The sequence below is a fragment of the Corapipo altera genome, unplaced genomic scaffold (genome assembly GCF_003945725.1).
Source record: "Corapipo altera isolate COAL_440 unplaced genomic scaffold, ASM394572v1 48b, whole genome shotgun sequence".
Lineage (NCBI taxonomy): Eukaryota > Metazoa > Chordata > Aves > Passeriformes > Pipridae > Corapipo > Corapipo altera.
Genome location: NW_020884884.1, coordinates 9,941,526 through 9,968,711, shown reverse-complemented (window position 1 = coordinate 9,968,711; position 27,186 = coordinate 9,941,526). Strand labels below are relative to the sequence as shown.

The 27,186-nt window shown below is 39.2% G+C and overlaps 1 protein-coding gene across 2 annotated transcripts in view; it reads right to left on the bottom strand.

Annotated features, from left to right (window-relative positions):
- Positions 1-5,072: 5,072 nt before the first annotated feature.
- The window catches only part of EPAS1 (endothelial PAS domain protein 1), a 77,710-nt gene continuing 55,596 nt past the window's right edge, over positions 5,073-27,186 (bottom strand). For both annotated transcript variants that reach the window (XM_027641283.1, XM_027641282.1), the window contains exons 7-16: positions 20,418-20,524; positions 14,853-15,000; positions 13,882-14,090; positions 13,370-13,557; positions 12,395-12,505; positions 10,219-10,706; positions 8,978-9,101; positions 8,771-8,888; positions 8,099-8,278; positions 5,073-7,409 (exon numbers count right to left, since the gene is read on the bottom strand). In XM_027641283.1, coding sequence (XP_027497084.1) covers positions 7,258-7,409; positions 8,099-8,278; positions 8,771-8,888; positions 8,978-9,101; positions 10,219-10,706; positions 12,395-12,505; positions 13,370-13,557; positions 13,882-14,090; positions 14,853-15,000; positions 20,418-20,524 — 1,825 coding nt within the window. In that variant the 3' untranslated portion in view covers positions 5,073-7,257. The remainder of the gene's footprint in view (positions 7,410-8,098; positions 8,279-8,770; positions 8,889-8,977; positions 9,102-10,218; positions 10,707-12,394; positions 12,506-13,369; positions 13,558-13,881; positions 14,091-14,852; positions 15,001-20,417; positions 20,525-27,186) is intronic.

Here is a 27,186-nt window from a genome sequence, read left to right as displayed (position 1 = left end):
GTTAAAATGATGAAGATCAACCTGTTTTCCCAGTAAACTTCCATTGGTTTGATTTCTGTGAACTCCGGTGTGTTTTGGAGGCTGCAGTTAAGGACAGCCCTATCTATGTTAGCAGTAAAGAGATGGACACAATTAGTACTGCCTGCTCTTCCAGGAAAAAAGCCAATAGATGTCATGCGACGTATCTAAAAATGGGTGGTGACGACACCCATTTTATGCTTCGTTTGATCCAGTGTAATACTGTTGTGGTGCTGCTGTGTGGAGGAGGGGCTGAACTAAATTAATATATATTTGTATTGATCACGAGGCTCATTATATGAGTCAATTTTTGCAGTTTGCCGCTTAGAAGTTTGTGCAACTTCTGCTACAAAATAATGCCAGAGAGCTGTGTGCTTTAGTCTGCGTTTTTGACAGCTGTGGGTTTTTTGTGTTTGTACTTTCCCTTTCTATCTCAAATTTGGTGTTTATCAACATCTTGAGAAAGAGAAAGCAAGACTTTCAAGCTGCTGGGTTTGTTTGGGGTCTCCCTCCCTCCCCACCCCCAGAGAATATAAAATAAAATTCAGTTGCATAAACAGTTGTAACTGGGAAAATGCATTCCTGCCAATGTCTTTAGAAAGAGCTTTATTCTGGAAAATTCTACTGAATTGCCATAGTAATCACCTTACTGTCACTCTCTCCAGTGAACATATGAGTGGGTTTTAGTTTGTCTGTAGGAATGTTAACCTTTGATTTTTCCGACTGGACAGAGAGAGATCCCCATGGATCACTGTTCTCTGTGGCACCCCAGGGTTCCCCAGGTTCTGGACAGCCAAACTCTGGAGGATTGCCCAGGGTTGAAAACACTGAGGGATAAACTGGAAATTATACCCTAAGTGAGCTTGTTGATGTCAGTCAAGCACATAGCAGCATCTGGAAGCACTGTAACAAGTGTACATGCCTCTCTCTGTCTCAGGCTTAATTCTTGTCCTGAACAAGCAACTATTTGTATGGGAAGATGGTTTGGGGAACCAAAAATATGGATTCTCTTGCCACTACTGTTAGCTCTATTGTGACAGGACTAAAAGAGCAAACCCATCCTGCTCCTCTTATGGCTGAAAAATTGTTCTGGCTTTACAGACCAGAGTTCAGCCATCTGGGGAATTGCTCAACTCTGTTCTCATTTCCAGAACTGCAGGATAAATTATATGCACATCTGAAATTTGTTGGGATTTTTCTCGAAGCACAGTGTCAAGGGACTGATGAAAGAGACTATGTTATCTGTGAGCCAGCAGAATCTTTTTCATTCATACCCCACCATCGGTTGCTTGAATAACAAATGGAAACAGGCATCTAAGAACTGAGGAAAACATCTGACATGACTTGGGGGTGGTGTTGCAGCTCTTGGGGGGGGGTTGCACTAACTTCTTATGAGTCGGAGCATTAAATCTGCTTTCATGTCAGGGCAAAGACTGTGGTTTGTTATGCCCAGCAGCTAGAGTGGGAATGGGGTTTGGACATTTTCAACATGAGCTCAATTCAATAATCAGAGAAGCTGAGCATTTGGCCAAAAAGGGCTGAGGGTCTGCCTGATAGTTGTATCAAAGAGACAGCCAAGGCAAACACATGACAAGAAAAAACCTATACTGGAAGTCTCCAAATTCGTGCTGAAAACTGCTACCTGCATGGAGGTGCATGCAGAGTTGGGGCAGATTGGAGCAGGCTTGTCAGCAGGGGAAGGTGAGCTGGAGAAGAGGAAGGCAGCATGAGGTAGAAATCAGAATGATGAAACCATAGACCTAGGTAAAGACTAAGGGCTAGTGGGACAAATGGCATTGGGATTAGAGGAAAGGACAGGAATCAAGACTAAACAATAAAGGCTGCTTGCTGCAGCCAAGAAACATGTTCAGGTGTTGAGAGACTAGAGGACATTCAACATTTGATGGATAAACAAGCTGTCAAGATGCTGCTCCTGTGTTGGTGTTGTTTATCGTGGAACTTTGGTCCTTCTAGAACTACACGCTGGAGGATGACATCAATATGCCTGGAGGAAACAGTGCTTGGGGTAGTTCTCTTCTGCCATAAGACTTCCCTGTTGTTTTGCCTTTGCCAGTGCTGTGGGGAGACAGAGCTTCAGTCACCAGAGCCAGTGCCAGTCCTTCAAAGATCAACAGCTAGACTCTAAATCATTAGCTTAAAAAATATCTAATATTAAAAATATGCCTGGTGGGGGGAAGTCTTTCTGATGCTGGTGCCTTTGAGTATCTAGCTTGCCAGCTTTGTCTGTAGTTCCAAGAGCTAAACACAGACTTTTCAAGTGAGGAGGTTGGGGGATAGTTTATTTTTTTCTTTTTTAATGAAGCTAAAGTGCTTTGGGTTTTTCGAGATGCAACCCAAGTGCGTTTAAGGTGCAGCAATTTCCACAGCAGATGGTGGACAAGGGGTGACGCAGCAGCTGCTGCCTCCAGCTGCCTTTTACTGTCCAGAGTCAAAGGCCAGTGCTGGTTGTCTCGCAGGTAGTCTTTGCAAGCCAAGCTCACGTATGTGCTGCTGATCCCTAATGAGACGTCTTAGCCACATTACTAACTGGGAGGTGTGACTGAAGAGAATTAAGTAACTCCTTGGTTACAGGAAATTAGGCCTTCTTCAAGGAAAACGTTCCATGCGAGACCTGCGGCACATCACAAGCTGCCAAAACTGCAGCCTAATCAGACCAAAAAAAAAATGTCCGAGTAGCTAAGGTTTTTCTCACTTTTTTATTTTTATTTGAAGGCATTTTTAATGTGAACACCCAAAACTGGGGTACGTCCAGATTACTGGAGCCTTCCCGTGGTGCTTTTGTTGCATCAGTTAACTAAAGAAAGCATCAGTGATCTGAGCCTGGAATCCACTCCTGAATCTTCTGCAGGCAAGGGTGGGCTCAGACGTAGCTGTTGGCTTGTACTAAGGGAGCAGGACAGGGATGTGTGATAGACCTTGTTGTCCTAAGAAAATATTGTTAAGGACCTGCTTTTTTCTTGGAAGTTATTTCTTCCTCTCTTGGAAAGCCTATAATTAGGAGTTGGAGGGGGGGGGAAAGAATGCTGGTTTTTTTAGATGTAGATGAATATTTCCAGTTCTCCACTGTAGCTCTTAAAAAGAAATCATATAAATATATGTGTGTGTGTGTGTATGGCATGTCTGTGAATAGCTTAGGGAGAAGTAACAGATGAAACCTTCACCATTTAGTATTAGAGCAGTTGTTAATTTTCCTGGGCTTTGCCTACTGCTGCAAGTGAGTGTGATGTATCACCTGATGTCCACAGATCTCAATATGGTTTAGAACTTTGTGTCTTGACTGAAAAGATAGTTATCCAAGTTCTCTGGGCTTTTTTGTATTTTTATTAGTAATCACATATCGAGAATTTCCTATTGTATTTCGTTCTAAGCATTTGTTCAATAAACATCATGGATCTGAGTGAAATCTATGTTCTAAAAAAAATGTTTGCTTGATCATTTTAAGATGATGATAGAATTGATAATCAGCCAGAGATTGAGACCAGCACAAGTCATGACAGCTTGGTGGAACAGGCTGATTTTTCAGCAGAATGTAATGAGTGCTGAACAACATCATTGGGAGCAGTGCTATGCTGTTAGACATACAAGATCTGATGCCAAGAAGTGGAGCTTTTAGGATATGAAAGATGATGTACAGCTGAATTTTAAGCACTTCTGCTGGCCTACTGGGAAGAAAAAAAAAAATCTAAAAGCTGTAATAAATCCCTGCTCAGCAGAACAAAACTGAAATATTAATACATAGTTTGCATTGTGTTTCTGGCCAGGGTTTGGTTCTTTGGGGTATGTAAATTGTAAGGTCAGTGTTTAGCTGTCTGGGATGTTCATATATGTAAGGGAAAAAATCACTAAAACTCACCAGCATAAGAAATGTTTATCTATTATGTTCCTTCAGCATCTTTGAACATGGAAATGGTAAATTCCGGAACTTCTCCAGATTGAGAGCACTACAAATAAGCTATGTTTGGACACCCAAATAATAACGCCTGACAACACTATTTTATATTAGCAGTTAGTGACCGCAAAGAAATTGATCTGATAGATTCATGTCTATTTAAGAGATTGTTTGTTGTAGTGTTTTTTGTTTTTTTTTTTAATCCTCAATTGGATTATGATCTGATATGCTGAGTTAGTCTTTGTCCAAGTGCTCCAAGATCCAAGGGGTACTTAAAACGGGAAGGCTGCAGTCACACCACCAGTCACTCTTCACTGCTGGATGTTGTATGGTTACTGTTAATTACAACAGATTTAGAAGCAATGATTTACCTTCTACTCTTGCTGAGTGTCCAATCTAGAAAAGGAGTTGATGATAGCCCACTTCTGCAGGTTCTTAGAAGATATGCTGCTATTTGGGAAGCTCACAGGTGCCTGTATGGGCACTGCATCTTTCAAAGGCAGTTATCAGAAGGCTCAAGCAATATCAGCTTCCACACAGCTCACCCAGTCTGAAGTTTAAGTGCATGTTTGGAAATTAATTTCTCAATGTGTCTGTCCTCCTTCAATGGGATCAGCGTAATTACACAGGCAAAACTGGTATTTCCTATATGGAAAAGGAGTGATCTGTTTAATCACAGCACTGGGATAAAGGACTGTGTGCGTAAAGCAGAGGTTTGGAAGGCTTAGCTGAGGAAAGCAAATTCATGGGTTCATCGGGACTGCTAGAATATGATGGCTTCTGTTACTCCACCAAAACTGAAGTGGGGAACTGGGGCAATTTTGCCTCTAAACTGTCATTTGGTTGGCTTAATTGTTTTTTAAGGGTAGCATTACAGCAGGCACCCTCAGCTCCTCAAACAGAAACACACAGTTTTTGAATGGAAGCAGCAGTCTGAACCATAGGTCATGTTTCAGAAGGGCAGTGGTCTGCAGGGCATTAATTCTTCATTTGAGGAAAGATGGGTAAACTCTACAAAGTGGTTGGCAGTATGGACCTTTGGCAGGCTACTTCCCAGCTCTCAAATATGAGTAACATTTGATTTTTCTTTCATTCTTTAAAGATCACTGCAAACCTTTATTTTCTATAAATAATTTAATAAATACTTTTGTTTTACAATGATACAACAAATAACAAATTCATAGCAAATGAGTCACAAAGAATTTAGGATCAGTATACTTTAATAAGGTATCAGTGTCAAAATACATTTCCTTATCAAGTTAAAGTTCCCATACAGTTATAATATTGTCAATAAGAATTCAGCAATATAGATTATGAAATAATTATGATAAAAAGTATGATTAATATTAAGACATGGAATATTTTTTTCAGAGTGTTTTAGTAAACTGTTAGGGTATAACATTTTTAATGCTGAAACTACACAAATAAGAAACAGAAGAGCAGTATTCAAGTGTCTTTAATCCTTGAAGCCTTAAGTCAGTGCCACTGCAAATTTCTCAAATCTGGCTTGCCAATTTTCATCAGATATTGAAATTTACAATATATTTTTTCCACACAGTAATAACTTCACTTTAAGAGTAGACTGGTTTTGGTAATAAACTCTTGAAAGATTGCCTATAATAGGGACTATATTTTTTTTACATCATGTACCAATAACAAAAGGTCTTCAGCTTTTTTAAGTGTGTGTGGTTAAGACTCGCTTAACACAGCAAACTCGAAGTGCTCTATGAACCCAAGGCTCTCTCTCTCTCTGCAAGTGTCAGTGCATGATATAAAGCAATTTTATACACCAAGCTCCAGCAGAATCAGAAATCTCAAAAAATATATTTTTGTTCTAAGTTTCTGGGCCAGATTTTTAGCTATAGTACATTGCCACTGTTCCATTTTCTTCAATGAAGCTACAGTGATTCATACCAGTGGAGGAAAGAAGATGATATATACCAACACAGATCTAGGTCTATTTATTTTAAAGTCAGAACTGCTCACCTGCCTTTTACTGTAATTTGCTGTTTAGATATGTTGTAATTTCAACTTTCAAACCCCTTTGCCTTTGAAAGCATTCAAAGCCTTATTTTTCAAATATGTGCATGACAATTAATGATAGTTGGAAAGGAGCTCTGAAAATGTCTGGCTGTCTTTTAATGACTTTTTAGCTACTGATTAATCTAAGGCAAGTTAAAATAAGAGACCTCGCTGCTGGCCACTCATCTCACTACAAAATCCTTAATTCTTCTTGTCTACTTATAACTGAGTTAGCCTAATACACTGGGAAATACTACTTTTAATGATTCGATATTGCAATTATATTGCTAGCTAGCTTATAAAATGAAAAAGGGCAACATTAATCAGAGGTGTTAGTACTGGCCGCTGCTCCGATTCCTGAAATATCAGCAACATCATAACAAATACTACTAATTTCTAGCAGAAACAGCTCTTAAAAGTTGTTGTGTCATAGATATAGCAAAAGTACCAAGAGATGATTAACAACTGACCCAGAGAGAAATAATAATTAAAAAAAGATCTGTTTTGTGTAAAAAATAAAGGCAAAAACAGAGAACAAAACCAGAAATTTCAACACAAATGAAAACACAGGTCTAAATCCTCCACTGGGGCAAAGCTGTAGGACTCCCTTGGTTATAGAGTTAAGCCAGGTTAAGGCAGCTGAGAATGTGGCTTGCTTCTGAGGAAAAAAAGCTTACAACGTGCAACTTTCACAGATACCCACAAACATTGCATTTCACCATTCACATTTCTTCCAACAAAGTGTATAAAAATGAAGGGAAGGGGTGGGAAGCAGAAGGCTGGGATTTTTCCTTAGTATGCTTTTCCAAAAGTTATTAAAGTTACAATAAAATAAATGCTGGAAAACAAAAAGACTCAAAGGATTTTAATTTGGCAGATCAACAAAAAACTGTGGTTGGAGATCAAATTTGTTTCATTCATCTTTGGCAATAAAAGTAAATCTTTGCAGTACTGCAGCCAAAGTATTACATGATGAGGCATTTATTTATACCACAGCTTTTTATTAGCATGAAATTTGAAAAAAAATTTCAGAATATAAATTACAGGTAATGAGATAAGGGGAAGGTAATCAAATTCTCTAAACACAACTTTAATTGCAATAGAGAAAATACAGTAGATGTATTTCTTTAATATGAATAATAAAGTGAGTAACTTCAAAAGGCCACTATTTGGTAATGTGGACAGGTTCAATATCTAAGTAAAATCCTGTAAAAGTGTATTGGTATTAGAAATGTCTACTTGCAAAAATATATTTAAAAACTGAAGCTGTTTTGAACAGTATAGGCCACAGAATATTGCAGGCCCGCTCAGGTTGCCTGGTCCAGTGCTCTGAGCAGTTCACTGCCCTGCAGAAGTGTAGAGCTACCCAAAACAGGGACATTCACCTCACAGTCATATCTTGTCAACTCAGGCAGCAAGTAGGGTTCAAAGGAGGGCCCCAGCAGACGACTGGTCATACCTGGAACAGATTAGTGAAGTAAGTCATGGTGCTGAGACCAGAAAGAGCACTTGTTTCTTCCCCCCCCTTCTGTTTACATCAGTAATGATTTTATTTTGGTCATTTTTATGCCAATATGCCAGAGTTAACCTGTGCACCATTCTGATTTAAACTCCTGTTAGTGTGTCACACCTCCAAATTTAGATTGTTCCAAGAAAAATTATATTAGTGTACATGAGGAAAACAGTAGAAAAAACAAAGTTTCTAAATTGACATCCACTCACTTTATGTATTAAAAGGAATGTATACATGTCCCCTTTAATTACTTATTTCAACTTCTAAAAGGCACATGTTAAGATTCTAACCTACAAACCTTCCACGTTAATGCTGTGGTGAAGTTGTTTAGTACGATGTTAACAATTCCATCATAAGACAAGAGTATGGATGGAGGATGACAGGACCTCCAAGGTAAGAAGATATTAAGTTTAATTGAAAGGAAGGGTGAAAATACTTTTCCTTATATATTACAAATGTTAACATTTAAGTATCACACTAAATCACAGAACTAATTTTTCATGTTATGAAGCAGTACGTATTTGGATCTTAGCTTATCATCCTCCTCCATATTTTTTTATATGTTTTCTTTTCATGGAATCAGTATTGGAACTAAATACCAACACTTTCCAATTTCTGTATTTGACAGCTCTTACCTGATGCTTTATGAGCTGGCTGGACACTGTAGTCTGGACAATGGGAACTGTAAAACGGAGGGGGAAACACTCCTGCTTTCAAATTCTCACCCGGACTGCCACAGGTGGGTTGATGCCGCTGCTGCAGTTGCAGTTGATTCATTGGTTGGCTCAGACCTCTTGAGTTACAGACAAATTCATCTGGTATTTAAATAATAGAAAAAAAATTAAATTAAGCCATTGTAATAATTATAGTAGACAATACTAATCCAAAGCAAAATGATCTTCGGAGTGATGGTGTCACAGCGTAAGCAAATCTGCATCTTGTCAAAAAGGAAGCCCAGAAAGAGCACTAGCTCTAGCAGTAGTATTGCACACAAGATATGCATGTGTAAGGAAACACAACGTTGTAGAGAAACAGCATCTAACAGCAGGAGGTAAACCCAGCTCCATTAAGCTGATTTCCATTATCTCCAAAGCAAGTGTGAACGTACATGAAACCAACTACCTGGTATTTATCAAACGTACCTTAAATTGTTCAGCTCTTAGCGATACAACCTGATCTTTAATTTTAGTGTAGTGTAATATTTACAGAGCTTATTTACATTTCCTTTTGAAAGAGCTTTTGTACCTATTCAACCTGTCTTAAAATTGTGCTTCAACATATAATATTGCGAAACCACTTTGTCTTACCAGTAAGAACACTTGTGCTGAGAGATTTCTTTTCTGTAACCAAGGAACAGTTTTCCCCTTTGAGAAATTTCATTCTCTTCCACATTAGGTGAGATGGGTTAATGACAGATGGATCTCCCTAGAATGTGAAGGAAAGCAAACCAAACAATTACAGTGATAACCACGGGGAGTCCAAAGTTGTGAAGGGGGTGCATTTCTTATGATTACCCCACTCAGCTGTTGCAATGCTTGTTCTTCATAATCCAGTTGTCGTTTCAGTTTCAAACTGTTAGACAGAGCAATTCTTGCTGGATTTATATCTATACCTCGTTGTACAAAAGCATCCAGGGGCCTGTGGAGAGGAGGTATCCATGAGTGCACAGGGAAGCAAATCTCAATCATCTGGTTCATTTATACAGATTCTTCTTTCATTTAAACACATTTAAAGTGTCTTTGAGACTTGCCAGTGGACAGATCTCAAACGTAAAATGTTTTTTATTTCCTTTTATTCGTCATCCCACAATCTTTGGAGACTTTTGACGTTTGGGATCAAAGACTAATGAAAGTTTAGCATAAACAGCCTCTAGGGATCTCCAAGTAGACTTAGAAATGCTGTGGAAAAGAAAGTCATGCGATTTTTAAGAAAAGGATTTGAGAGCCACGTCTGTCCCCTTGCTTTGCATACTAAGTATGAACACACAGGTTGCTAACTGTGTGTTAGCAACACACAGTTGCTAAGACAAACCCTCTCTTTCCAGATGCATATTCAGACACTGGTATTTCTGCCCACAAGAAATCCCAAAAAGCAAACTGCAGAGCTTCAGGTTTTAAAATGACCATTACTATTTTATGTACTTTCTGAACATTTCAGTGTGACCAACACTGAAGACTCAAGAGCTACTCAGAAATGTCTAGCTATGAAAGGCAACTTCTAGGACTGTAGCCTCTGATCTATATCTCAGCACATACTGTTTACATGTGTAATAAAGCAAACAAGGTGAGGAAGCTTTGTAGAAAAAGAGCCTGTAATTTTAAATCTTAGCTGTAGTATTTACCTATGCCAACAATAATGTGCTCTCATCTCTCTCTCTTCCCCATTTTTTGTTGTGAAGGAAATATATGCAAGGTGAGAAAACATGCACAGGTCCCTGCTTATTGCTGCACCAGTAAGTCTTTTCAGTATGTCAAGCATGCTTTGCAAAATTAATGGTGTAATTTTAAACTGATCAGCAGGAAATCCATTCACATATCCTTACAGGCAATGAAAAATTTGCCCACTTCAGCTTCTACCAGATTCACTGCCACTGGGAGAACACCACATTAATTTCCCCAGAGGTACAGTCCGATGCCTATCACAACAAAACTGTTCCAGCTGAATTGAGAAAAAGAATTTTTCAAGATTACGACTCTTTTCATCCCCCAAAATATTTTCTGAGTAAAATACATAGTTATACTACAAAAGCACTTACCTTTTTTTATATATGGGCACCCTTGGAGAATGTAGTGGTGGCCCTGAGGGGGAATTTGATAGGGGTCCTGAGTATTTATCCATGAGTCTCCATTTAGCAGGAACATATTCTAATGGGGGATCAGGTGGCCACTGGGTGTTCGGTCTTCCTCCCATCGAAGACAGAGGAGTGCTGGCTTGGTCATGGTATGGTGGCAGTGATGACCTACTCATATTGTTGAAGAACACCGATGAGAGGGACCCATGACCACCAGGGTTAATTTTTTCATTTGATATCTGTGGGCAATATTTCTCTGGGAGGAACTGATTCTGTGAAGTAGGAGCAACGGGTTGGAAGATGGTACTCATGCTACTTAGACTCTGCTGGGTATTTTGTGCACTTTCAGAGAGAGGACGTTCCTCTTGGCAGATTGGACTGAGCTGGAAATCTTCTCCATCCATAGGAATGTAAGGAGCCAAGGTTTCAAGGTCCAGTTCATTGAAGTCAGTCTGTGTGAAGATAAAGTAAGTTCATAAAGAAACTCAAAGTTAATAATAGTTGTGGCACTTAGTGTGATATGGAATACTAATAGATATTAAGCTGAAAAATCACCATATGCAAAATTTACCTACATGAAACTGGCCAACTCCTGTTTAAAGATGTCTTATTTCTATGCTAGCGTACATGTATGTCATATCATTTTCAACAAAATTAAGACAACAAACTGAAGGAAAAAACCCTCCCAGATGAGCAGTATTTAGTAAAGCAGCTTGCATACAGCCTACAACATCAGTGTGATCTGAAGTAGATCACACTAAGCTTTGAATAACTTGTCTGCCAAGACTCTACAACATGTGGCATGTAGTTCAACCTCAGGCTTTTTCATGCTAAAATAGAAAACACAGCTTTCTTATAATCTAGTTACATGAAAAAAGGTGTCTAAAAATGCAAAACTGGAAAAAAAATTTAGTGGAAAAAAATCGGTATTCTTTTTTTCTTTTGGAGGACTTGTCATACCCAGATCCATTTCTCTTGGCATTTGACCAAAGTTGAACAGAGAGGATAATCAATGCTGGCCCACCAGCCAGCTCATAACACCCCTGTGGCACTTTTCTAACACTCATTTTCTCCACCAAAACTGCTCATGTGGTTGGACACACCTGAGCAAACAGATGCTGAATCTGACAATACTGAAGTTTGCACGTGTCAAGTCTTGTAGAGTTTGATCCTGATCCACACTTGCCTCCTATCTGTCCACTCTTTCTCTTGCTTTAATTTCTGTTTCTACGTCCAGGCTTAGATGAAATTTCTTCAGAATATGGACTACAGCCTATTAAAGTCTGCAAATTGTGTTGGCAAATTGAAGCAACCACCTCATTTGGGCTCCAGTCAGCCCGAACCTTCTGTAGGATTAATAGATGGAGATGAGTGTAAGGTCTGTGCTACCAGTTAGCAGTGCCTGTTCCTTTCTCTTGACTATAAAGAAGCATAAGCTCTTAACAAAGGCATTTCAATTAAGTATCGAAAGTTACATAAGCTGAATCAGGCCCACACCTTTTATTCACTAGCTCACTTGATGTAATGTTATAATAGTGGATTTATTTATTTATTTATAGAGAGAATTTCTACACTTACACCCTGATTAGGATGCAGGAGATAGAAACCACATGTTATTTTATGTGCAAGTAATTGTCAAATCTCTCTGAAAACCTCCAAGAGGTAAACCAGGAATATATCCAAAATTAGATTCTGTTTTGTAGTTAAAGGAGATGTGTGCTATAAGGGGCATTCCTCTCTCATTTAGTTGTTTTGCAAGAATTAGTTTATTTATTTTTTGTTCTAGAAAGGATGTTTGCTCATTAGTCATTAGTCAGGATTAAAAAAAAGTTGCTGCTTATGTTACATATCCAATCTACAGAAGCCTCCAAATTCTGAAAGCTCTCTGGTGCTCCTTTCTTCTTAGTGGTGCCACCAGTGACACTCCAAACCTAGTGCTTCAGAGAGTTAGGGACAGAAATTGACACTCCACTTTTTGAAAGTGCATTGTTTTGTTAGTGTTGTGCATGAAAGATCTGGTGTGTTATGTACAAATGCAGTTTGTGTATTGTATCACAATATCTGCACATACAATATGCATCTGTACAGTCTGCTAGCTGGGGACTGATTTTTGTGGGTTTTGGGAGAGACAGTTCCTTACCTGGGAGGTGCACTGACTTTTTGATTCTGTGTCCATGGCAAACAGTTTTTCAATCACCTCAATCTTAAGATCTTCATCCACAGAACTGTAATAATCTTCTGGGCTGCTGGGCTGCACGAAAATAACAATTTGTTTTAAGCAGCAAGACAACCACGGTATTGGCTTAGCATCACGTCATTTATACCAGGCTATTCAGTAACAGATCTTTCCTATGAAAAGCAAATGGTTGAATGTGCATTTAGCGTCCTCAAAACCCCAAACTGTCCACTTCTATCATAGGCTTTTCTCCAACACAAGATTGTCAGTACAAAACAGAGGCACCAAATACAGGAACCTAGTTGTCATCTTAGTTTAAATGTTTTTTGGCATCTTGGACCAGGAATGTACAATATTAAATATTTTTGTCAAGGACAGAGATGCTCAGCAGTATCTCCATGCTTTTCTTAAGATTGGACACCCTCTCGTAAAGGCCACCTAAGAGTGGCTCCAGCTTTTGGGGGCAGTGCCATGAAATAATTCATTCTTTCAGTGGGGAACTCCATGGAGCTGCTTTCAAAAGCCTGAGTTGGGTAAGCTTCCTAAAGATCACACTTTCTAGTCAACGAACAGAAAGAGGATGGTGTGGAGCAACGTTCCTCATGACCACACAATTTTACCTTGGCTTTTTATTTAAGACTAACTTCCTGAAAGGTGGTAGCATGTTCTTCTATTAGTTGTTTTATAGGTAGCAGTAATTACTCAGGGACAGCTGGGAGACAATGAGGACTGCAATGTAAAGGCAGGATATAGTTCCTGTTTGATTGTTTTGTCATTGATCCTTAAGGTATATGCACTACAGGAAGGATATAGATACACTGGGCCTTGTTAATAAGCAATGAGACAGGACTGCTAACATGAAAATGTTGTCTATGTATACTGATGGGACTTGCATACAAAACATAACATGTTTTCTTTTTTTTTTAAAGCTCTTCTTACCGTGGAACAGCTACTGTTGCTGCTTGCACTAGGAGTACTGCTGCCAGGTGCAATCTGAGGCATTGTGAAGGACGGTATCGTCAGTGTTTCACCTTGAGCAGGGTGGCTTTTCACTTCCACTGGCCATGCTTTGTTTGGTGTCAAAACAGCATTGGTGAAGACAGGGGCTTCCTCAAACTTCTGTGTCCCTGGATGGAGTTTTAACAATATTAATGAATGCTTTTAGCTTGTGCAGTGTTATGATATAACTGCAGCTATTCATTAAAAGTAAACACTGCTCCTAGTTGCCATGACAATAAGTTGGCATAGACTTAATGCACGTTGTTTAGTCAGCAAGAAAGCCTGATTCTGCTCTCATTCACAGAAATTTTCCACTGGTGTGAGCATGTGGGCTCTTTTAGCCATTACTCCCAATTTGTACAAACAGCAAACAGACCTTGTCTATTAAGTTTCTAAATGTAGGTTCACACGTGGTTCTTTGTTGTACGAAAATAATTTATACAAATACTAACCAAAATCCAGGGAAATAATGGCATCGCCAGGTGTTGGTGCCAGCTGAGCAAGTTCCTCTGGTTCTTCTTTTAACTTAGTAAACAAGAAGTCACTCTTCTCTGTCCCAGGGATGCCGCTGTCGTAGGCAGTGCTCATCGTCAGCAGGTGAGGCTTGAAGAGCGATTCTGTTTGGTCCATGGAGAACACAACATCGTTCTTCTCAATTTCACTAACAAGAAAATATGTTTTAGGCACTTTGTACTCTACAAATAAAAGATACGGGTAACATAGGCAGTACAGACTCTCTAAAGCTGGGGCCCTACAAGCCATTTTGGCCTCTCAGTTTTATGCCAGGCTCTCGACAGGCGAGGCACGGTTCCAGCGTTGCTGAGCACCGCCATCTCAGATGACGCAGAGAGTGTGGTCAGGACTTCTGTGGGAATACTCAGGGCTTTGTTGCTCTGCTTTTTAAAGGGATGTAGTCGAGGCTATAATGACCCAGACTATCACTCAAATAAGTATTTCCTATTTTGGCCCCAACTGGGACCAAAAAAACTTGAGTTTTGCCAAATGAAGGCAAAATTCTTGATTGGTCCTGATTTTTGAGGTGGTAAACAGCATCTCTTAGCAACATATGATACAACTGCTACTTAATTTTATCTCTTGGTCACAGCATTAGAAAAACAAAACAATCTAGCAGTTGTGTTACACAATAAAATCTTCAGTGCAGACTTTATACTCCTTTATATGAGCACAGCAGCCACTCTGCAGAAGAGAAAGGCTGTCGTGTATTTCAACAGTGTGTATGGGAACAGGCATGCCACATTTTTCATCGATGTCTAACATCAGTAAACAAGACTGAACAAACATGACTAAACTGATTTCAGAATAACAACACTGAATAAATAGACCCTTCAAAAGTTCCTCCAAATATTGCATTTCTTCCAGCACATGAATCCGCATGTGTCTTTTTCTGTCCTGTACAACTTACCTCAGCACATAGTTGACGCAGACGATGCACTGTGGCTGTAGGTTCCGCGTGTTGTAAATCACGGTTCCTTGGGTCTCCAGCCATACGTATCCACCGTGCTTGGCAAGCATACGGTACTGGCCTGTCACTACTTGACCTTTTGTACATACTGAGAAAAGGGGGCAGAGATATAAATAATGCAGCAGGACAGGAACACACAACATGTAAGGTTTGTTTTAAATAAACCCACTTCTATGTTTTTGTTATGCAGAACTGCACTGTGACATTTGTAACCAAGGCTGCTTAACTTTGGGAAAACTCAGCCGTTTTAAATATAAAAGAGGACATTCATTTGAGGTTTCCACTCAAGATTGAAAATTTGAGTTTTGGCATTTGGCTTCTTGAGATGGTCTGAGTCTTCAGATCCCAACAGGGGATTTTAAAAATTTAATATAATATCCCAACTTCCCCCAAAAGAATGCCTGCTAACAATGTTTTTTGAGAGTTCCTGTTCTAGAACTGCCTTGGTTTGGGCTCCCAAGTTGGTCTGTAGAAAAGTGAATTTATTTAGGAAAAACTATTTATAGTTTCCTTATTTAGGTGTTCGAGAAATACAAGAGTCAGATGATTTAAAAGCTATATTCACCAAAAAAAAATAAAGGCAAAAACCCTCCAAAAATCAAAAATCTCATGGTTTCTCTTTATATTCCTTAGAGTTAGAAGCTGGAGATATCAAAACCACAAATAAAATTAGGGTGTCATTAGCACAGCATTGGTCTTAAGAGGCTCAAGTAGCAATATCAGTCATAAAAAAGCATCAAAACTAAGAATGGTAAATGGGACTGTTTTGTCTAGAAAAAACCATCAAACTACTGTATTTCTCCTTCTAGTTGAACTGTGCTGTTCCTCTGCAATAGCCTGGAATTAGTAGCCTGGAAGGAACCAAGACCCATGTGACCAAATCAAATAATGTTCATATAACTCAACATGTTTTTTGAGCTGTCCCGTGTTTCTCAAGCAATAAACTGATGATAGTACAACTCAGGTTTAAAGCTTTGTTTAAAGGTTTGAAGGGTAAAATCTGCAGTCTTGCTGTCCTCACCCCCCAATATTTTGCAATACTCGCAGAGAATGAGTTTTCAGTGTGGAGCTTTGGACTTCCGAGATGTAAAGTTTTATGATGTCCTGCCTGTTGTAATTCAAAGTAGTCAGTTCAGGAAAAATACTGACGATCAATGGCAATAAAATTAGGGCTGGAATACACAAGCAATACTCATACTAATAAAAGCTTGTACTTGTAAGCAGACACAGTCACGCTGAGTAGCAGCAGAAGCGGGAACTGGCTGAACCAAACCTCTGACCACACATCGGCAACCTTTCCTTCTAAACAGCTTTTATGCCCCAAATCAGTATGCCATCAAACTAATGCCCAAAAAATAATGCAATTTGACTCAGTAGGACTGGAAAATTGATTCCGCAGTCTTTGTACAAAAAAATTCCTTGTGAATATGGTCATTAACAGAAGCTATTTATTGTCAGTCCCTCCTACATCACCACCATACAAATGTACAAAATCAGGCCTATGAAATGCAACAACTGTTTTGCAGATAATTGTTGCTGTGTTTATCCTTCTATTTCTGAGGTTTGTTTGTTTTCTTCCTAGGAGTATTTAATCATCCTTCATTTAATTTATTTAGACAAAGTAGAACATTACTTTTATTGATTAAATACTTCTGGTGGAACAAAATCAAAAGGCTTTCATTTCAAAGTGTTTTAGTGACTGGACTGTTCTGCTCTGCTTGTGAAACATAATTACACTGCTTCCTAATCATCAACTCATCAATAAGAGTCACAGTGTAGGCGCCTGTTACATTACAAAGAAGCTTTCTACTGCTTTAATCTTTTTTATTATTATTATTCAAAGCATGTCATGTTCTGATATAATAAAGTACAGCAGAATCCCTCCATGGGGTAATCTCATAAATTACTAATACACTTGTAACTGCTGACTTTGTTATCAATGCTACATTTAAGGATCTGCCTTCAGAGTGAACTTCTCACTTCTTTATTTTTTTATAAAGTATACATTACCTGTATCTTTTCAGAACCGGTAACATTTGAATCAACATCTCTAATTATATTCCTTATCTTTGTGTGGAGAGAGGGGGAAGGTAGGGATGAATTTAATAGAACACAAAAACATGGTTCACTTGGAAGGCTTGTTGAACTTCTGCTATGTACTACGAAGTCGCAGATCCCAGGTGGTGACACTTAGCTCCACACTGAAGTCAGCAGCAAAACTCCCATTGGCTTTAATGGTAACAAGACCAGCTCTTAGTGGAAACAATTATAGATTATTAATTGCTGAATTGGAAAATACAGTTCTAGAGTCAATCTGTTGTGTAGATTTATGTAACAAGACAGAAATTTTCATCTTGCTTGTGTAACATGAAAAACTGGGTATGCTAATTGCTGCCAAATGCACTGTAGTCTTCCATTCCAGAGTGACTAATTAAGACTTTCGTATTCTATATGCAACTATACTTCCAGCCATGAACACAAACACTATTGTGGCTTACTTGAACATGAGGTTGTTATTTCACCTCAAGAAAAAAAACTAACCTAAAGCTGCAACAAGCATGATTTATCACTAAATTAGATGGAAGGAAAGGGAAGGAGTTCTGCTTTTATGCAAGACTCACTTGAGGTTTTTCTTTTCAAACTTCAGTCTCCTTCCTCTATTTCCTATACGTCTTTACAACACTAGCTGGCTGGCACTGTCAGAATTGATGACTGCTTTATTGCATGAATACATATATTCTACAATAGCATACTTCTAATAAAAATTACTTTCTAATAGAAGCAAGTGTACTGAACATGAATTTTGAGGTGGATATTTCCACCTCAAAATATAAAAGGATACGGCCAGGGAAAATTAATAAGTTCTGCATAGCTACATGCTTGGAGGAACAAGTAAGGTCTGTATAAGGTGTATACCTGCTTGGTAACCCCGTGCATTAGACAACATCTCAATGGCACACATAATGAAACCTAGGTATTTCCTATTTGGAGGGTTTATGTGTGTTTTCTGAAGTCACAGCCTGCTGTCACATAGTCTTTTTGATTGTTCTCCAAGTTGGTAAGAAGCCTGATGGTCCCAGCAGACATGGGAAGTATTTATGTTAGAAAAACTAAAAGGGTAAAATTTGCTGGTGATGTAAACTGATAGTTATGCTGTGGGCAACAGCATTTGTCACAGCACAGACTTTGGTCCTGTGCTTCTAACACTAAAAAGATAATCCATGCTGATCCTATGCTATCATAAACACTATGGAACAGTTTAATTTTAAAACATTTCTAACTTGTGCAGTACACAGTGCCTTGAGCACTTCTGCTGACGTAACACCCTTCTAAGACTTACTCTTGCCTTCATTCTGCTTCTTGATCAGTCCTCATGCCCTACAGCAAAAGTTTGTAGGACATGGCCCTTTTCAGTAGGCACAAATGTTATCTAGACATACACTCTGCACTTATGTGACTTTAATTGAATTGCCAGAGTGAGGAGCAACCTCAATCAATGCCTGGTCACAGGGAGTACTAGAAACTCTCCAGAGATTCTTACATGGACAAGTCCCAACTCAGTGCTCCCATTTCATTAACTAGCTAGAGACAACCAACAAGGGCTCACTCTCCTCCTCTTTCCTGTTGCCAGTGGGTTTGCCAGTTCCCATTTTATTCCCTGTGTGGAGTTGTCCATTCTTAGAAATGCAACTCAACAATTCAAAAGCACCAGTGCAGCGTACCCCCTGATTTCACAGGATGACTGTTGATCGCTCAGCATAGGATATGAACATTCTATCTATAATTATCACTAATTCCTTTTCACTGTTAAAACCAGTAAAATATTACATAAGAAACAATTAAAAAAATATATTCCCAAATAACTTTCACTAAGTATGGGTTGATCTATTTTTTCTTTTAAGCAGCTCTGGAAACAGGATGATTCATATCAACACTGTTTTACAGCACACTACTTTTATCACTGCCAAACATTCTTTCAAGAAATATTTCAACTTAAAACTGTCCTGAATCTTTGCCATTGGAGTTAACACATACTCCCTTTTCCCCTTATGGTCAGACAGCTATTCTTTGCTGATCCTTTTCTCTGGGAAGTACAAAAATAATTTCTGTAGATCTATTTGGTGGGCAATTCCCTACAGACATGACCTTAGTCATGGGCTTTTTCCTGAGGACAGAGACCTTTATCACAGCAACTACAAGGTGTGTGCGGGGGGGTTGGGTTTGAGCTTGTAGACTGCAGTCTAGCATCTTTGCTTTGTGTCTATAAAAAGAGCAGTAGCAGAGGTTTTAGCGATGTGTTGCTGAGAACTCTCCAATACACTGGGTCAGCGCTGTAACAGCCAAGGAAATGTCATTTGTACATTAGTGCACCACACTGTCTCAAGCCAAAGCACCAGTTGGATAGAGACTGAAGGTTTAAATCCATTATTAAGACACTTTATGCGATAGAAGGGGGAAGTGTAACTACATGGCCTTCTGAAGAGAGGAAGCAGATCTTGGATCTGATCTCTGCTCTCATTGTAGATCAGGTACTTTACATTAAGAACAGTTAAAATTGGCAGTTCATATAGGCATAATAACAACAAGAAGATGTTGTTCTCAGCTGTAGATATTATTTGTATAATGAATATCACTTTTAGAAAGGTTCCTTGCACATCTGATTTGGATGGGGAAAATAGTTGTTATTTGGTAGCAAAAGACAGACATTCAAAAATACACTGCAGTAAGCTCTTCGTATTTCCCTTTCAGCTGCTCTTCCTGCTGAGCCCAATGGTACACCAAAAGGATGATCATAGAAAAGCTTGGGTTGGAAAGGGCCTTAAAGATCAACTAGTTCCAGTCCCCTGACATGGAGGTTTTCCATTAGACTAGGTTGCTCAGAGCTCCATCCAACCTGGCCTCGAACACTTCCAGGGATGGGGCAGCAAGAACTTCTCTGGGCAACCTGTTCCAGTGCCTCATCAACAGTAAAGAATTTCTTCCTAAGATCTAATCTAAACCTACTCTCTTTCAACATGAAGCCATTCCCCGTTGTCCTGTCTCACTACATGTTCTTGTAAAAATTCCCTTCTCCATCTTTCTTGTAAGCTCCCTTTAGGTACTGGAAGGCCACAATTAGGTCACCCCAAAGGTCTCTTTTCCAGGATGAACAATCCCCACTCTCCTAGCCATCAGTAAATGCACTTCTCACCGGGCTAGTACTGCCTAACTCAGCTTTTCAAATTTTCAGCTGAACCTTGCATTATACCTTAGAGAGACAGTGGTTCTCCTTTCTAACATCCAAGTTTAGTTTTAATTATGGCAAAAAACAGAGCCTCTGGAAAGATCAGCAGAATATTTCAGGTAGGCAAGCACAGTAACCTGTAAGCTTTCTAGCAAAGTGTAAATACTGTTCAGGGACAATATCTGCACACAAAGAGCATTTTTATTTTCAACTACTTATTGAGGTACCCACAAATTATGCTTTACATGCAAACTATGAAGAAAAATAAGAATGTGACTTACAGTTCTGATGACTCTTGGTCATACTCTCCGAGTCCAAGGCATGGTAGAACTCATAAGCTGAACGACCCAGCAGCTCCTCTGGATGGTATCCAATCAACTCTGTTATTCTTGGTTAAGAAAAAAGCAAATATTTAAAATTCAGGTCACTGTAGCCTTATGCTTACATGTGGAAGGCAGCTATCAGCTCTAGTCCTTAGATTAACAGAATTAAAAAAGCAATATGAGAAATTCTGAACTTCTAAACACATCAGGAGCTGCAGAGGACTTCTAATCGCATTCTGAAATATCTCCATGTTCAGAATAAACTGTTTTGTACTACTATTAGAATAAAAATTCCTAGTGATGTCATTATGTGTGTTGCAAATTTTCCCAGACCTATTGCACACTAATAGAAGGTATAAACTATTATTAATAACAAAGTTCTCAAGCTGTCCACTACATGCAGAAACTCCCAACAACCACCACTCAAAATCAGATACATGTGAGGGGTGTAGTAGTTAGCACCAACAGGTTTAAAATTATGTGGGCATTTAAAAAACACATGCAAAAGGGTTAAATCACTACTTTGGGTACTGCATTTAATAAAAATGCAAGGTGAGAAATTAAGGGCAGTTAAAAAATATCAGCTCGTCTACTTAGTATTTCCTCAATTATATGAGAACTTTAGCATATGGATTAGGTTACTTGGGTGAATAATCCACAAACTAAGTAGGACTTTACACAAAGAAAGCTATGATGTCAAAAACTAGACTAGAGTCTTTCTGAGTACTCAGGCAAGGCAGAATTTCTCACAAGTTCCTGAATAAAAGAAAATAGGTCATCAAACTTTGCAGATGATTTTCTCTAATGAGGGGGTGGAGGAAAAACGTTCTGTTTCCCTAAATTCAATTTCAAATGCCATCACATGCAACTTACAGGAAACACAGTAAGTAAAAGAACACTTCAAAAGCAAAGATTATACCATATTTTGTTTTACAAAACAGTGACACTCTTGGTTGCCTTTTCTTAGCTTCTAAACTAATAACATAGCAGAGAGCAGTAGCAGAAAGGACTACAAAATGACTCTGAAGCTGTCATAAACTTTTAAAAGCTGGGAGGCTTGCAAGGAATAGTCACATCTTGCAGCACATCACTGCTGTCAATGGCAGTGTCCAGGTTTTATGCCTTGTCACTAAACTCTCTTGGAAAAGCTTTATCTGCCATCACCACATTTGATTTGTAGTGTTGCTTCTTTTAAGGGAGACATCTTCAGGTTTGTGTACTCCCTGAAGGATAGCCTTGGCCCAGCCCTCTAGACACAAGCACGTCTTTACAAGACAGACATGTAAATACTGTAAAACAAACTGAGCAAGAGCATGGCATTCCCTTTCTGGATCTCCCTCCAGCAAGGGAAGACAAATAAGATGGGACTATTTTGTGTATGGTTTGAACACTGAGGCACTGAGTCAGCTTTTCTCTCGCCTCCACAGAACTGTACAGCTCATAGCCCCAGGATATCTTGGTTTTGTCACTCTGAAAACTACTCTGCCTGATTTCCATAGAACAAACCTGGGTTTATAATGTTTTAGTTGAGCAAAAGCTATAGCTTGTATTGGGTTCCCCTCAAAAACTTACTCTCCTGTTTATATTTACAGTTTTATTTACATTTACAGTTAGACCAAGAAAGGGCAAATTCTCGAGACCAGTTTTCAGAGTTGGTTTTTTTACTCTCTTCACTGACAAGCTTCTGAGCTTTTAAATTGCAACCCAGTCAAATCTGTAACTTTTCTCTGAAACCACAATTGCTTTTTCTTTCTAATTGAAAAGTAGTTCTCATAATGAGTTGGTCATCAGAGCTGAACCATCAAGAGAAAACAACAAATACTGAAGAAGCCCTAAGAAAAGTAAGGCTTACAAAATAAAGTTGCTGCTTGCCTGTACACAGCCAGCTGGGACACACTGATGTAAGTGACCAGAGGCTTTTGCCAGGACCAGTGTAAATACATGGTCTTTAAAAACAGAAACCATGGCCTTTTGTTATATAATGGCCCAGTATCATAAAACATCCTAGTTAGTTTGGAGCTCATCACAGAAGGATTTTAAAATTCAGGAAGTTGAGGATTTACTCTTAATTCAGTCATTGGGAGCTGAGAGCCAAGTGGGGGTTGAGCAGCGAGAAGGAAAAGGAAATAAAGATAATGGGGGGGGGGGGGGGAAAGCATCATGTACCCAGCAGCATCAGTGCAAATCCAAAACCACATTACAGCCTTCATGGGTGTCAACAGTGGAACTCAGATAGCAAGCAAAAAATATACATTACAGCAGGCTGAGGGACTCTTAACTCTTATCATAGAAGAATTGCAATCTCTATGCAAAATTGTGTATTCCAGTCCTGTAATTCCCCCTTTCAAACTGCTCCTCACTGTTCATAATGAGCATCCTCACTATAAAATAACTCTTGTCATTTCATGGCACAGAATGACTTGTGGTGTAATCCTGCTGTGACAATGTCAAATTTAATTAGATCTAATATAATCTTGGATGAAAGTTAGCAAGTGGTTAACTCTAGCAAGGTGGTATCTTTTTATTACAACCAACTACATATTACACAAAAAGATAAGATATCAAAGAATTACCCCACAACACTGGCTAAATTCTAAACCCATGCATGGTAACAGTGAAATACTAATAAAGAATAGTTGTTTTAAAATAGTTACTTTAAAAATCATAATAAATGGCTAAGCAGCCTCTATGCCCTTCTTGACCAATCTGTTGATCTGTTAGCACTATTCAGACTCATTTCACTTCTCTTTAAAGACTCCTGGGATAAAAATGATTTTTTTAAAAAAACTTATAGTGTTCCTTTCTCCCACTCCCCCAAAAAATCCTAAAACTGGCTGAACAGTGTTTCCTAGATACATTTTTAAATGCCACTATTTTAAAACAATCACCCTCTCTCCAATAATTGTTATCTGGATTAGTTTTATGTGCATGAATTGGCAGTTTACACCCTCCTTTATTCCTTCTCTGGTGCTGTTGACCCTGAAAAGCTTAAAAGAAGATCTTGTAGGCTTCAGGCCATGCAGGGTTGGAAATCAGATTAGACAATTTCATGCCACATTATGCACTAGGATCTAGGTGGACAGCTATCTCCATCTCCATCACACCCATCCTGTGACTCTCCCAAGATGTTCATGGAAGAAGACTGGCCGTAGCCAAGAGCCCAAGAGCACCTGGGCCAGGAGGCAGTGAGTACTTTGGCACAGGACCTTGCACTGATCTCACCTGAGCATCACTTTGAGGTTTGCCAGGGAGGTGCACCCTCCAAGCTCTGGATGCTTTCTACAGGAGCCTCATAGCAACATGAAATGCCAAGTGAACACACAGAAGACTAAGTAGAGAGGAAAAGGTATTCCATGGAGCTATGAGAAGGAGGAGTACATAACTAAGAAATTCAGGGAAATGTCTATACCCCATGGGACCAAAGGGTCATTTAGAAAACTGAGTCCAGGACACAAGACTTCTACTTTTGCTTAGACACCAGACAGAAAATTGCTCTTTGTGCAAGCTGTGGAATGACAAAATTAGAAAACAAACTGTATGGTGGTTTTGGATGGCATTCCTGCCATGGTAGGCTTTGTGTTTCCTTTGCATCTGTAGAATGCTAATTAGGAAGATGATAATAATTTTTTGTTGAAAACGACAGGTGGATTGTGAGACTGTTTATTTTCCTGTTAACCACTCATTTCTGAGAACACAAATACCTTTGGGGGAATCTTAATTTTTCCAGACTGGCACTTACAGTTTTCTCAGTTAAACTTGTCATCATGATGTACTGAGGTCAAAATCTCAGAAAACACAGTAAAGAGGCGTGCAGTAGCCATCTGCAGTAGGGGATCTGTCCCAGCTACCACCACTTAAATGCTTTTTGAGTTCTACTTCAGTTTCCTTTAATATACAATATATTTAAGTACCTTAATATATAATTTTTGGAACATGGAGCAAAGGCACAGTTTTGTGCTTAGGATGCACATTTAGGAAAGAAGTGATCTGAACTTTGTTTCTAGAACTGTACAACCTTGCACTACGTTATCTCTTTGAGACACAGCAAAGCAACAAACTTCACTGTTTCAAAGCCTGCTTCTCCTACAAGATGAGTTAGTTCAAGTATTTCGGTTTTTCCTAAAATTGTGCTTTTCTGTCCCTTTAAAGGAGCACAAAGGTTTTTATCGTATACCATTTCTTGAGTCAAGAGTCAAAACAGTATTGTAAGAACCATCAGGACTGAGAACTCAGGCTCTTTTGTGAAAGAGTGCTCTAATGTTTACTGCCCCAAAAAATAGCTGGGTGTATATTTTTGGGGCCGTGTGTGGACTGTGTGTGTGAAGGTGTGGATCTCTTAACAAAGTCTTTTTGTATTCAAACCATTACCAGGTTATTGAAGTTAAATTGGTCTTACGGGGAACAAACAAAACAAAGTTATACTTAAAGCGAAATGAGTGAAAAAAAGAAGAGAAAAAATAATAAAGCCCAACACAGACACTATACCTGGAGTAAAGCACTCTGTCAGCCTGCTACAGCAGGCGGCAGGGCAGTCTTGCCAACTAACCACATTTCCTCTCAAAAATATTCATGGCTCCTTTTACTCTAACCCAGGCCAATAACAAAAATAAAATGCAAAATCCTGGGACTCTTGGCCACTCCTGAGAGGGATGGCTGGCCTGGTCAGGTGTATCTGTCCTACTAGGCAAAAAAACTAGATGGGTACCTGAAAATCTTCACCGGGACTCTGTCACTCCTACTCATTGGGTCCATCTAAATCAAAGTCTCATTATTAGCAAAAGAAGTTAGTCACATTTAATTCTTAAATATGACATATAACAAAAGTCAGTTTTGTCAGTTGCGGATCTTTGGCTTCAGATATCATCACTTCACTGTTATCTCCATACTGCATTTTCCCCTGAGAAGGGATGGAGGGACAGGAGGTCCATTCAAATGCTTATTTGCATTCTCACCTAATTTAAAAATATTCCCCGAATATAGGTCAAATGGCAAACTGACTTAAATCCTCATCCAAGGTCCTGTGCCTGCATATTGCTGTTTTACTGGGACATAATTGGAAGCACAATACAACTCAGTTTCCTCAATCAGGCACAGCCTGAATTCCACATGTATACACACATGAGAAACCTAGCTGGGATCAACATTATGGCATTACTTCTTCCTGCACCATCCTATTCTGAATCACCATACATCCTCCATCACTCATTTTTTCTTCTTCAACTCTTCCATTAGAGCATGACTTCCATTAGAGTATAACTAATCGTATGTCTTATAATCAGGAACATACAATATCCAATGGCAAGCCACAGCTTTAAAGTAACAAAGCATAAACTTTTCAGTGTGCCAGTGCCAGGGAACCTGTTGGTGACGCAGCCTCCAGAGTTGCCACCTGCACATCTCATCCCATGCAAAACAGATTTGTTTTCTTATCTATCCTTCTCTCCCCTCACAGATGCTATCTATGGCAATTACAGGCAAAGAGTGCTTTCCTCTCCCCTCCCCAGCAACTGAGAAGTCACAAGAATGAAGGTGAGAAGCAAATGCTTTCAGAAACCCATTCTCCTCCAATCTGCAGTGTATGGTTTTCCTTTGTTGTGCTTAAAGCATAAAGGCTCAGACTGCATGTGCTGGGGCACTTGAAGCAGTTTTGGGGTTTTCTACCAAATTCAGATACAGTTTTCACTTTTGTTTTGTGGATTTCTCCACCACAGAAACACACTGCTGTTATTTCTACCTACTGATTAGCCCCGTGGCCCTGCACAGGAAGATACGCTGAGCATTAGCTTTGACACCAAAGTAACAAAATTGTCTTTGTACAAAGACATGCCGTTTTTTCTGACTAAAACACCCTCACTGGTGATCTTACCTGACACAGAAGCATTGTGCAGCTGAAATAAATCCTCACTTGGATTATTAAATTGTACCACTGGTCAGCATTTCTGTATTACAGCTAAAATAATCCTTCCTGTAAACCACTTAGTCAAGATAAGTGGAGCAAGGGAACATTTTTAAATCACTCTCCAGGAATGGTTGAAGCAGGCATTTAACAGAACAACCATATTTATTATTCATATCTCACAAACCTTTCTTTGCAGGTTCATCACCTTGCAAAAACTGTTTTAAGACTACAAACATTTTCCACCTAATTACTGGTAAGTCATAGGCCCACATACATAATTATTTTTGGAGGGCAAATTATATGGGCTACTGTCTCACACATTTTAAATGAGGGATGGCCAGTCTTGCCTGCTTCATATTGCACCTACCCTGTACCCTCCTAAGGAAAAGCCAAAAGAATCAAGGCACTTCATATTAGCCAACTTGTCTTTGTTACTAGGTGTTGTAAGGTAGCCAGCCTACATTTTGCATGTTGCTTTGTGACAGACGAAGGCTATAAGCTTTCCTCATAAGAGATTATCCTCGGAAATCCTAGCATTTCTTTAACTGAATGCTTTGAAAATAAAAACTTATTGCTCCCAGGAAGCAGACCTGTCCACACCAGATGAACTGCAGAACATACTAGGACCGCTGCAGAAGCTTGGTAGAGGAGGCACACTGCCCTCAATATTATCAGCCCTGAACTGGAAAGACACAGTCTCTTATGGAGAAATGAGCTGGATCGCTGCAGAAGGGACAGAGTAAGTGTAAAAGGGTTTAGGCATCTGACTGGCACGTGCTGCCTTCCCTCCTCCACTCCCCAGCCAGGATTTACATACTTGGCATAAGC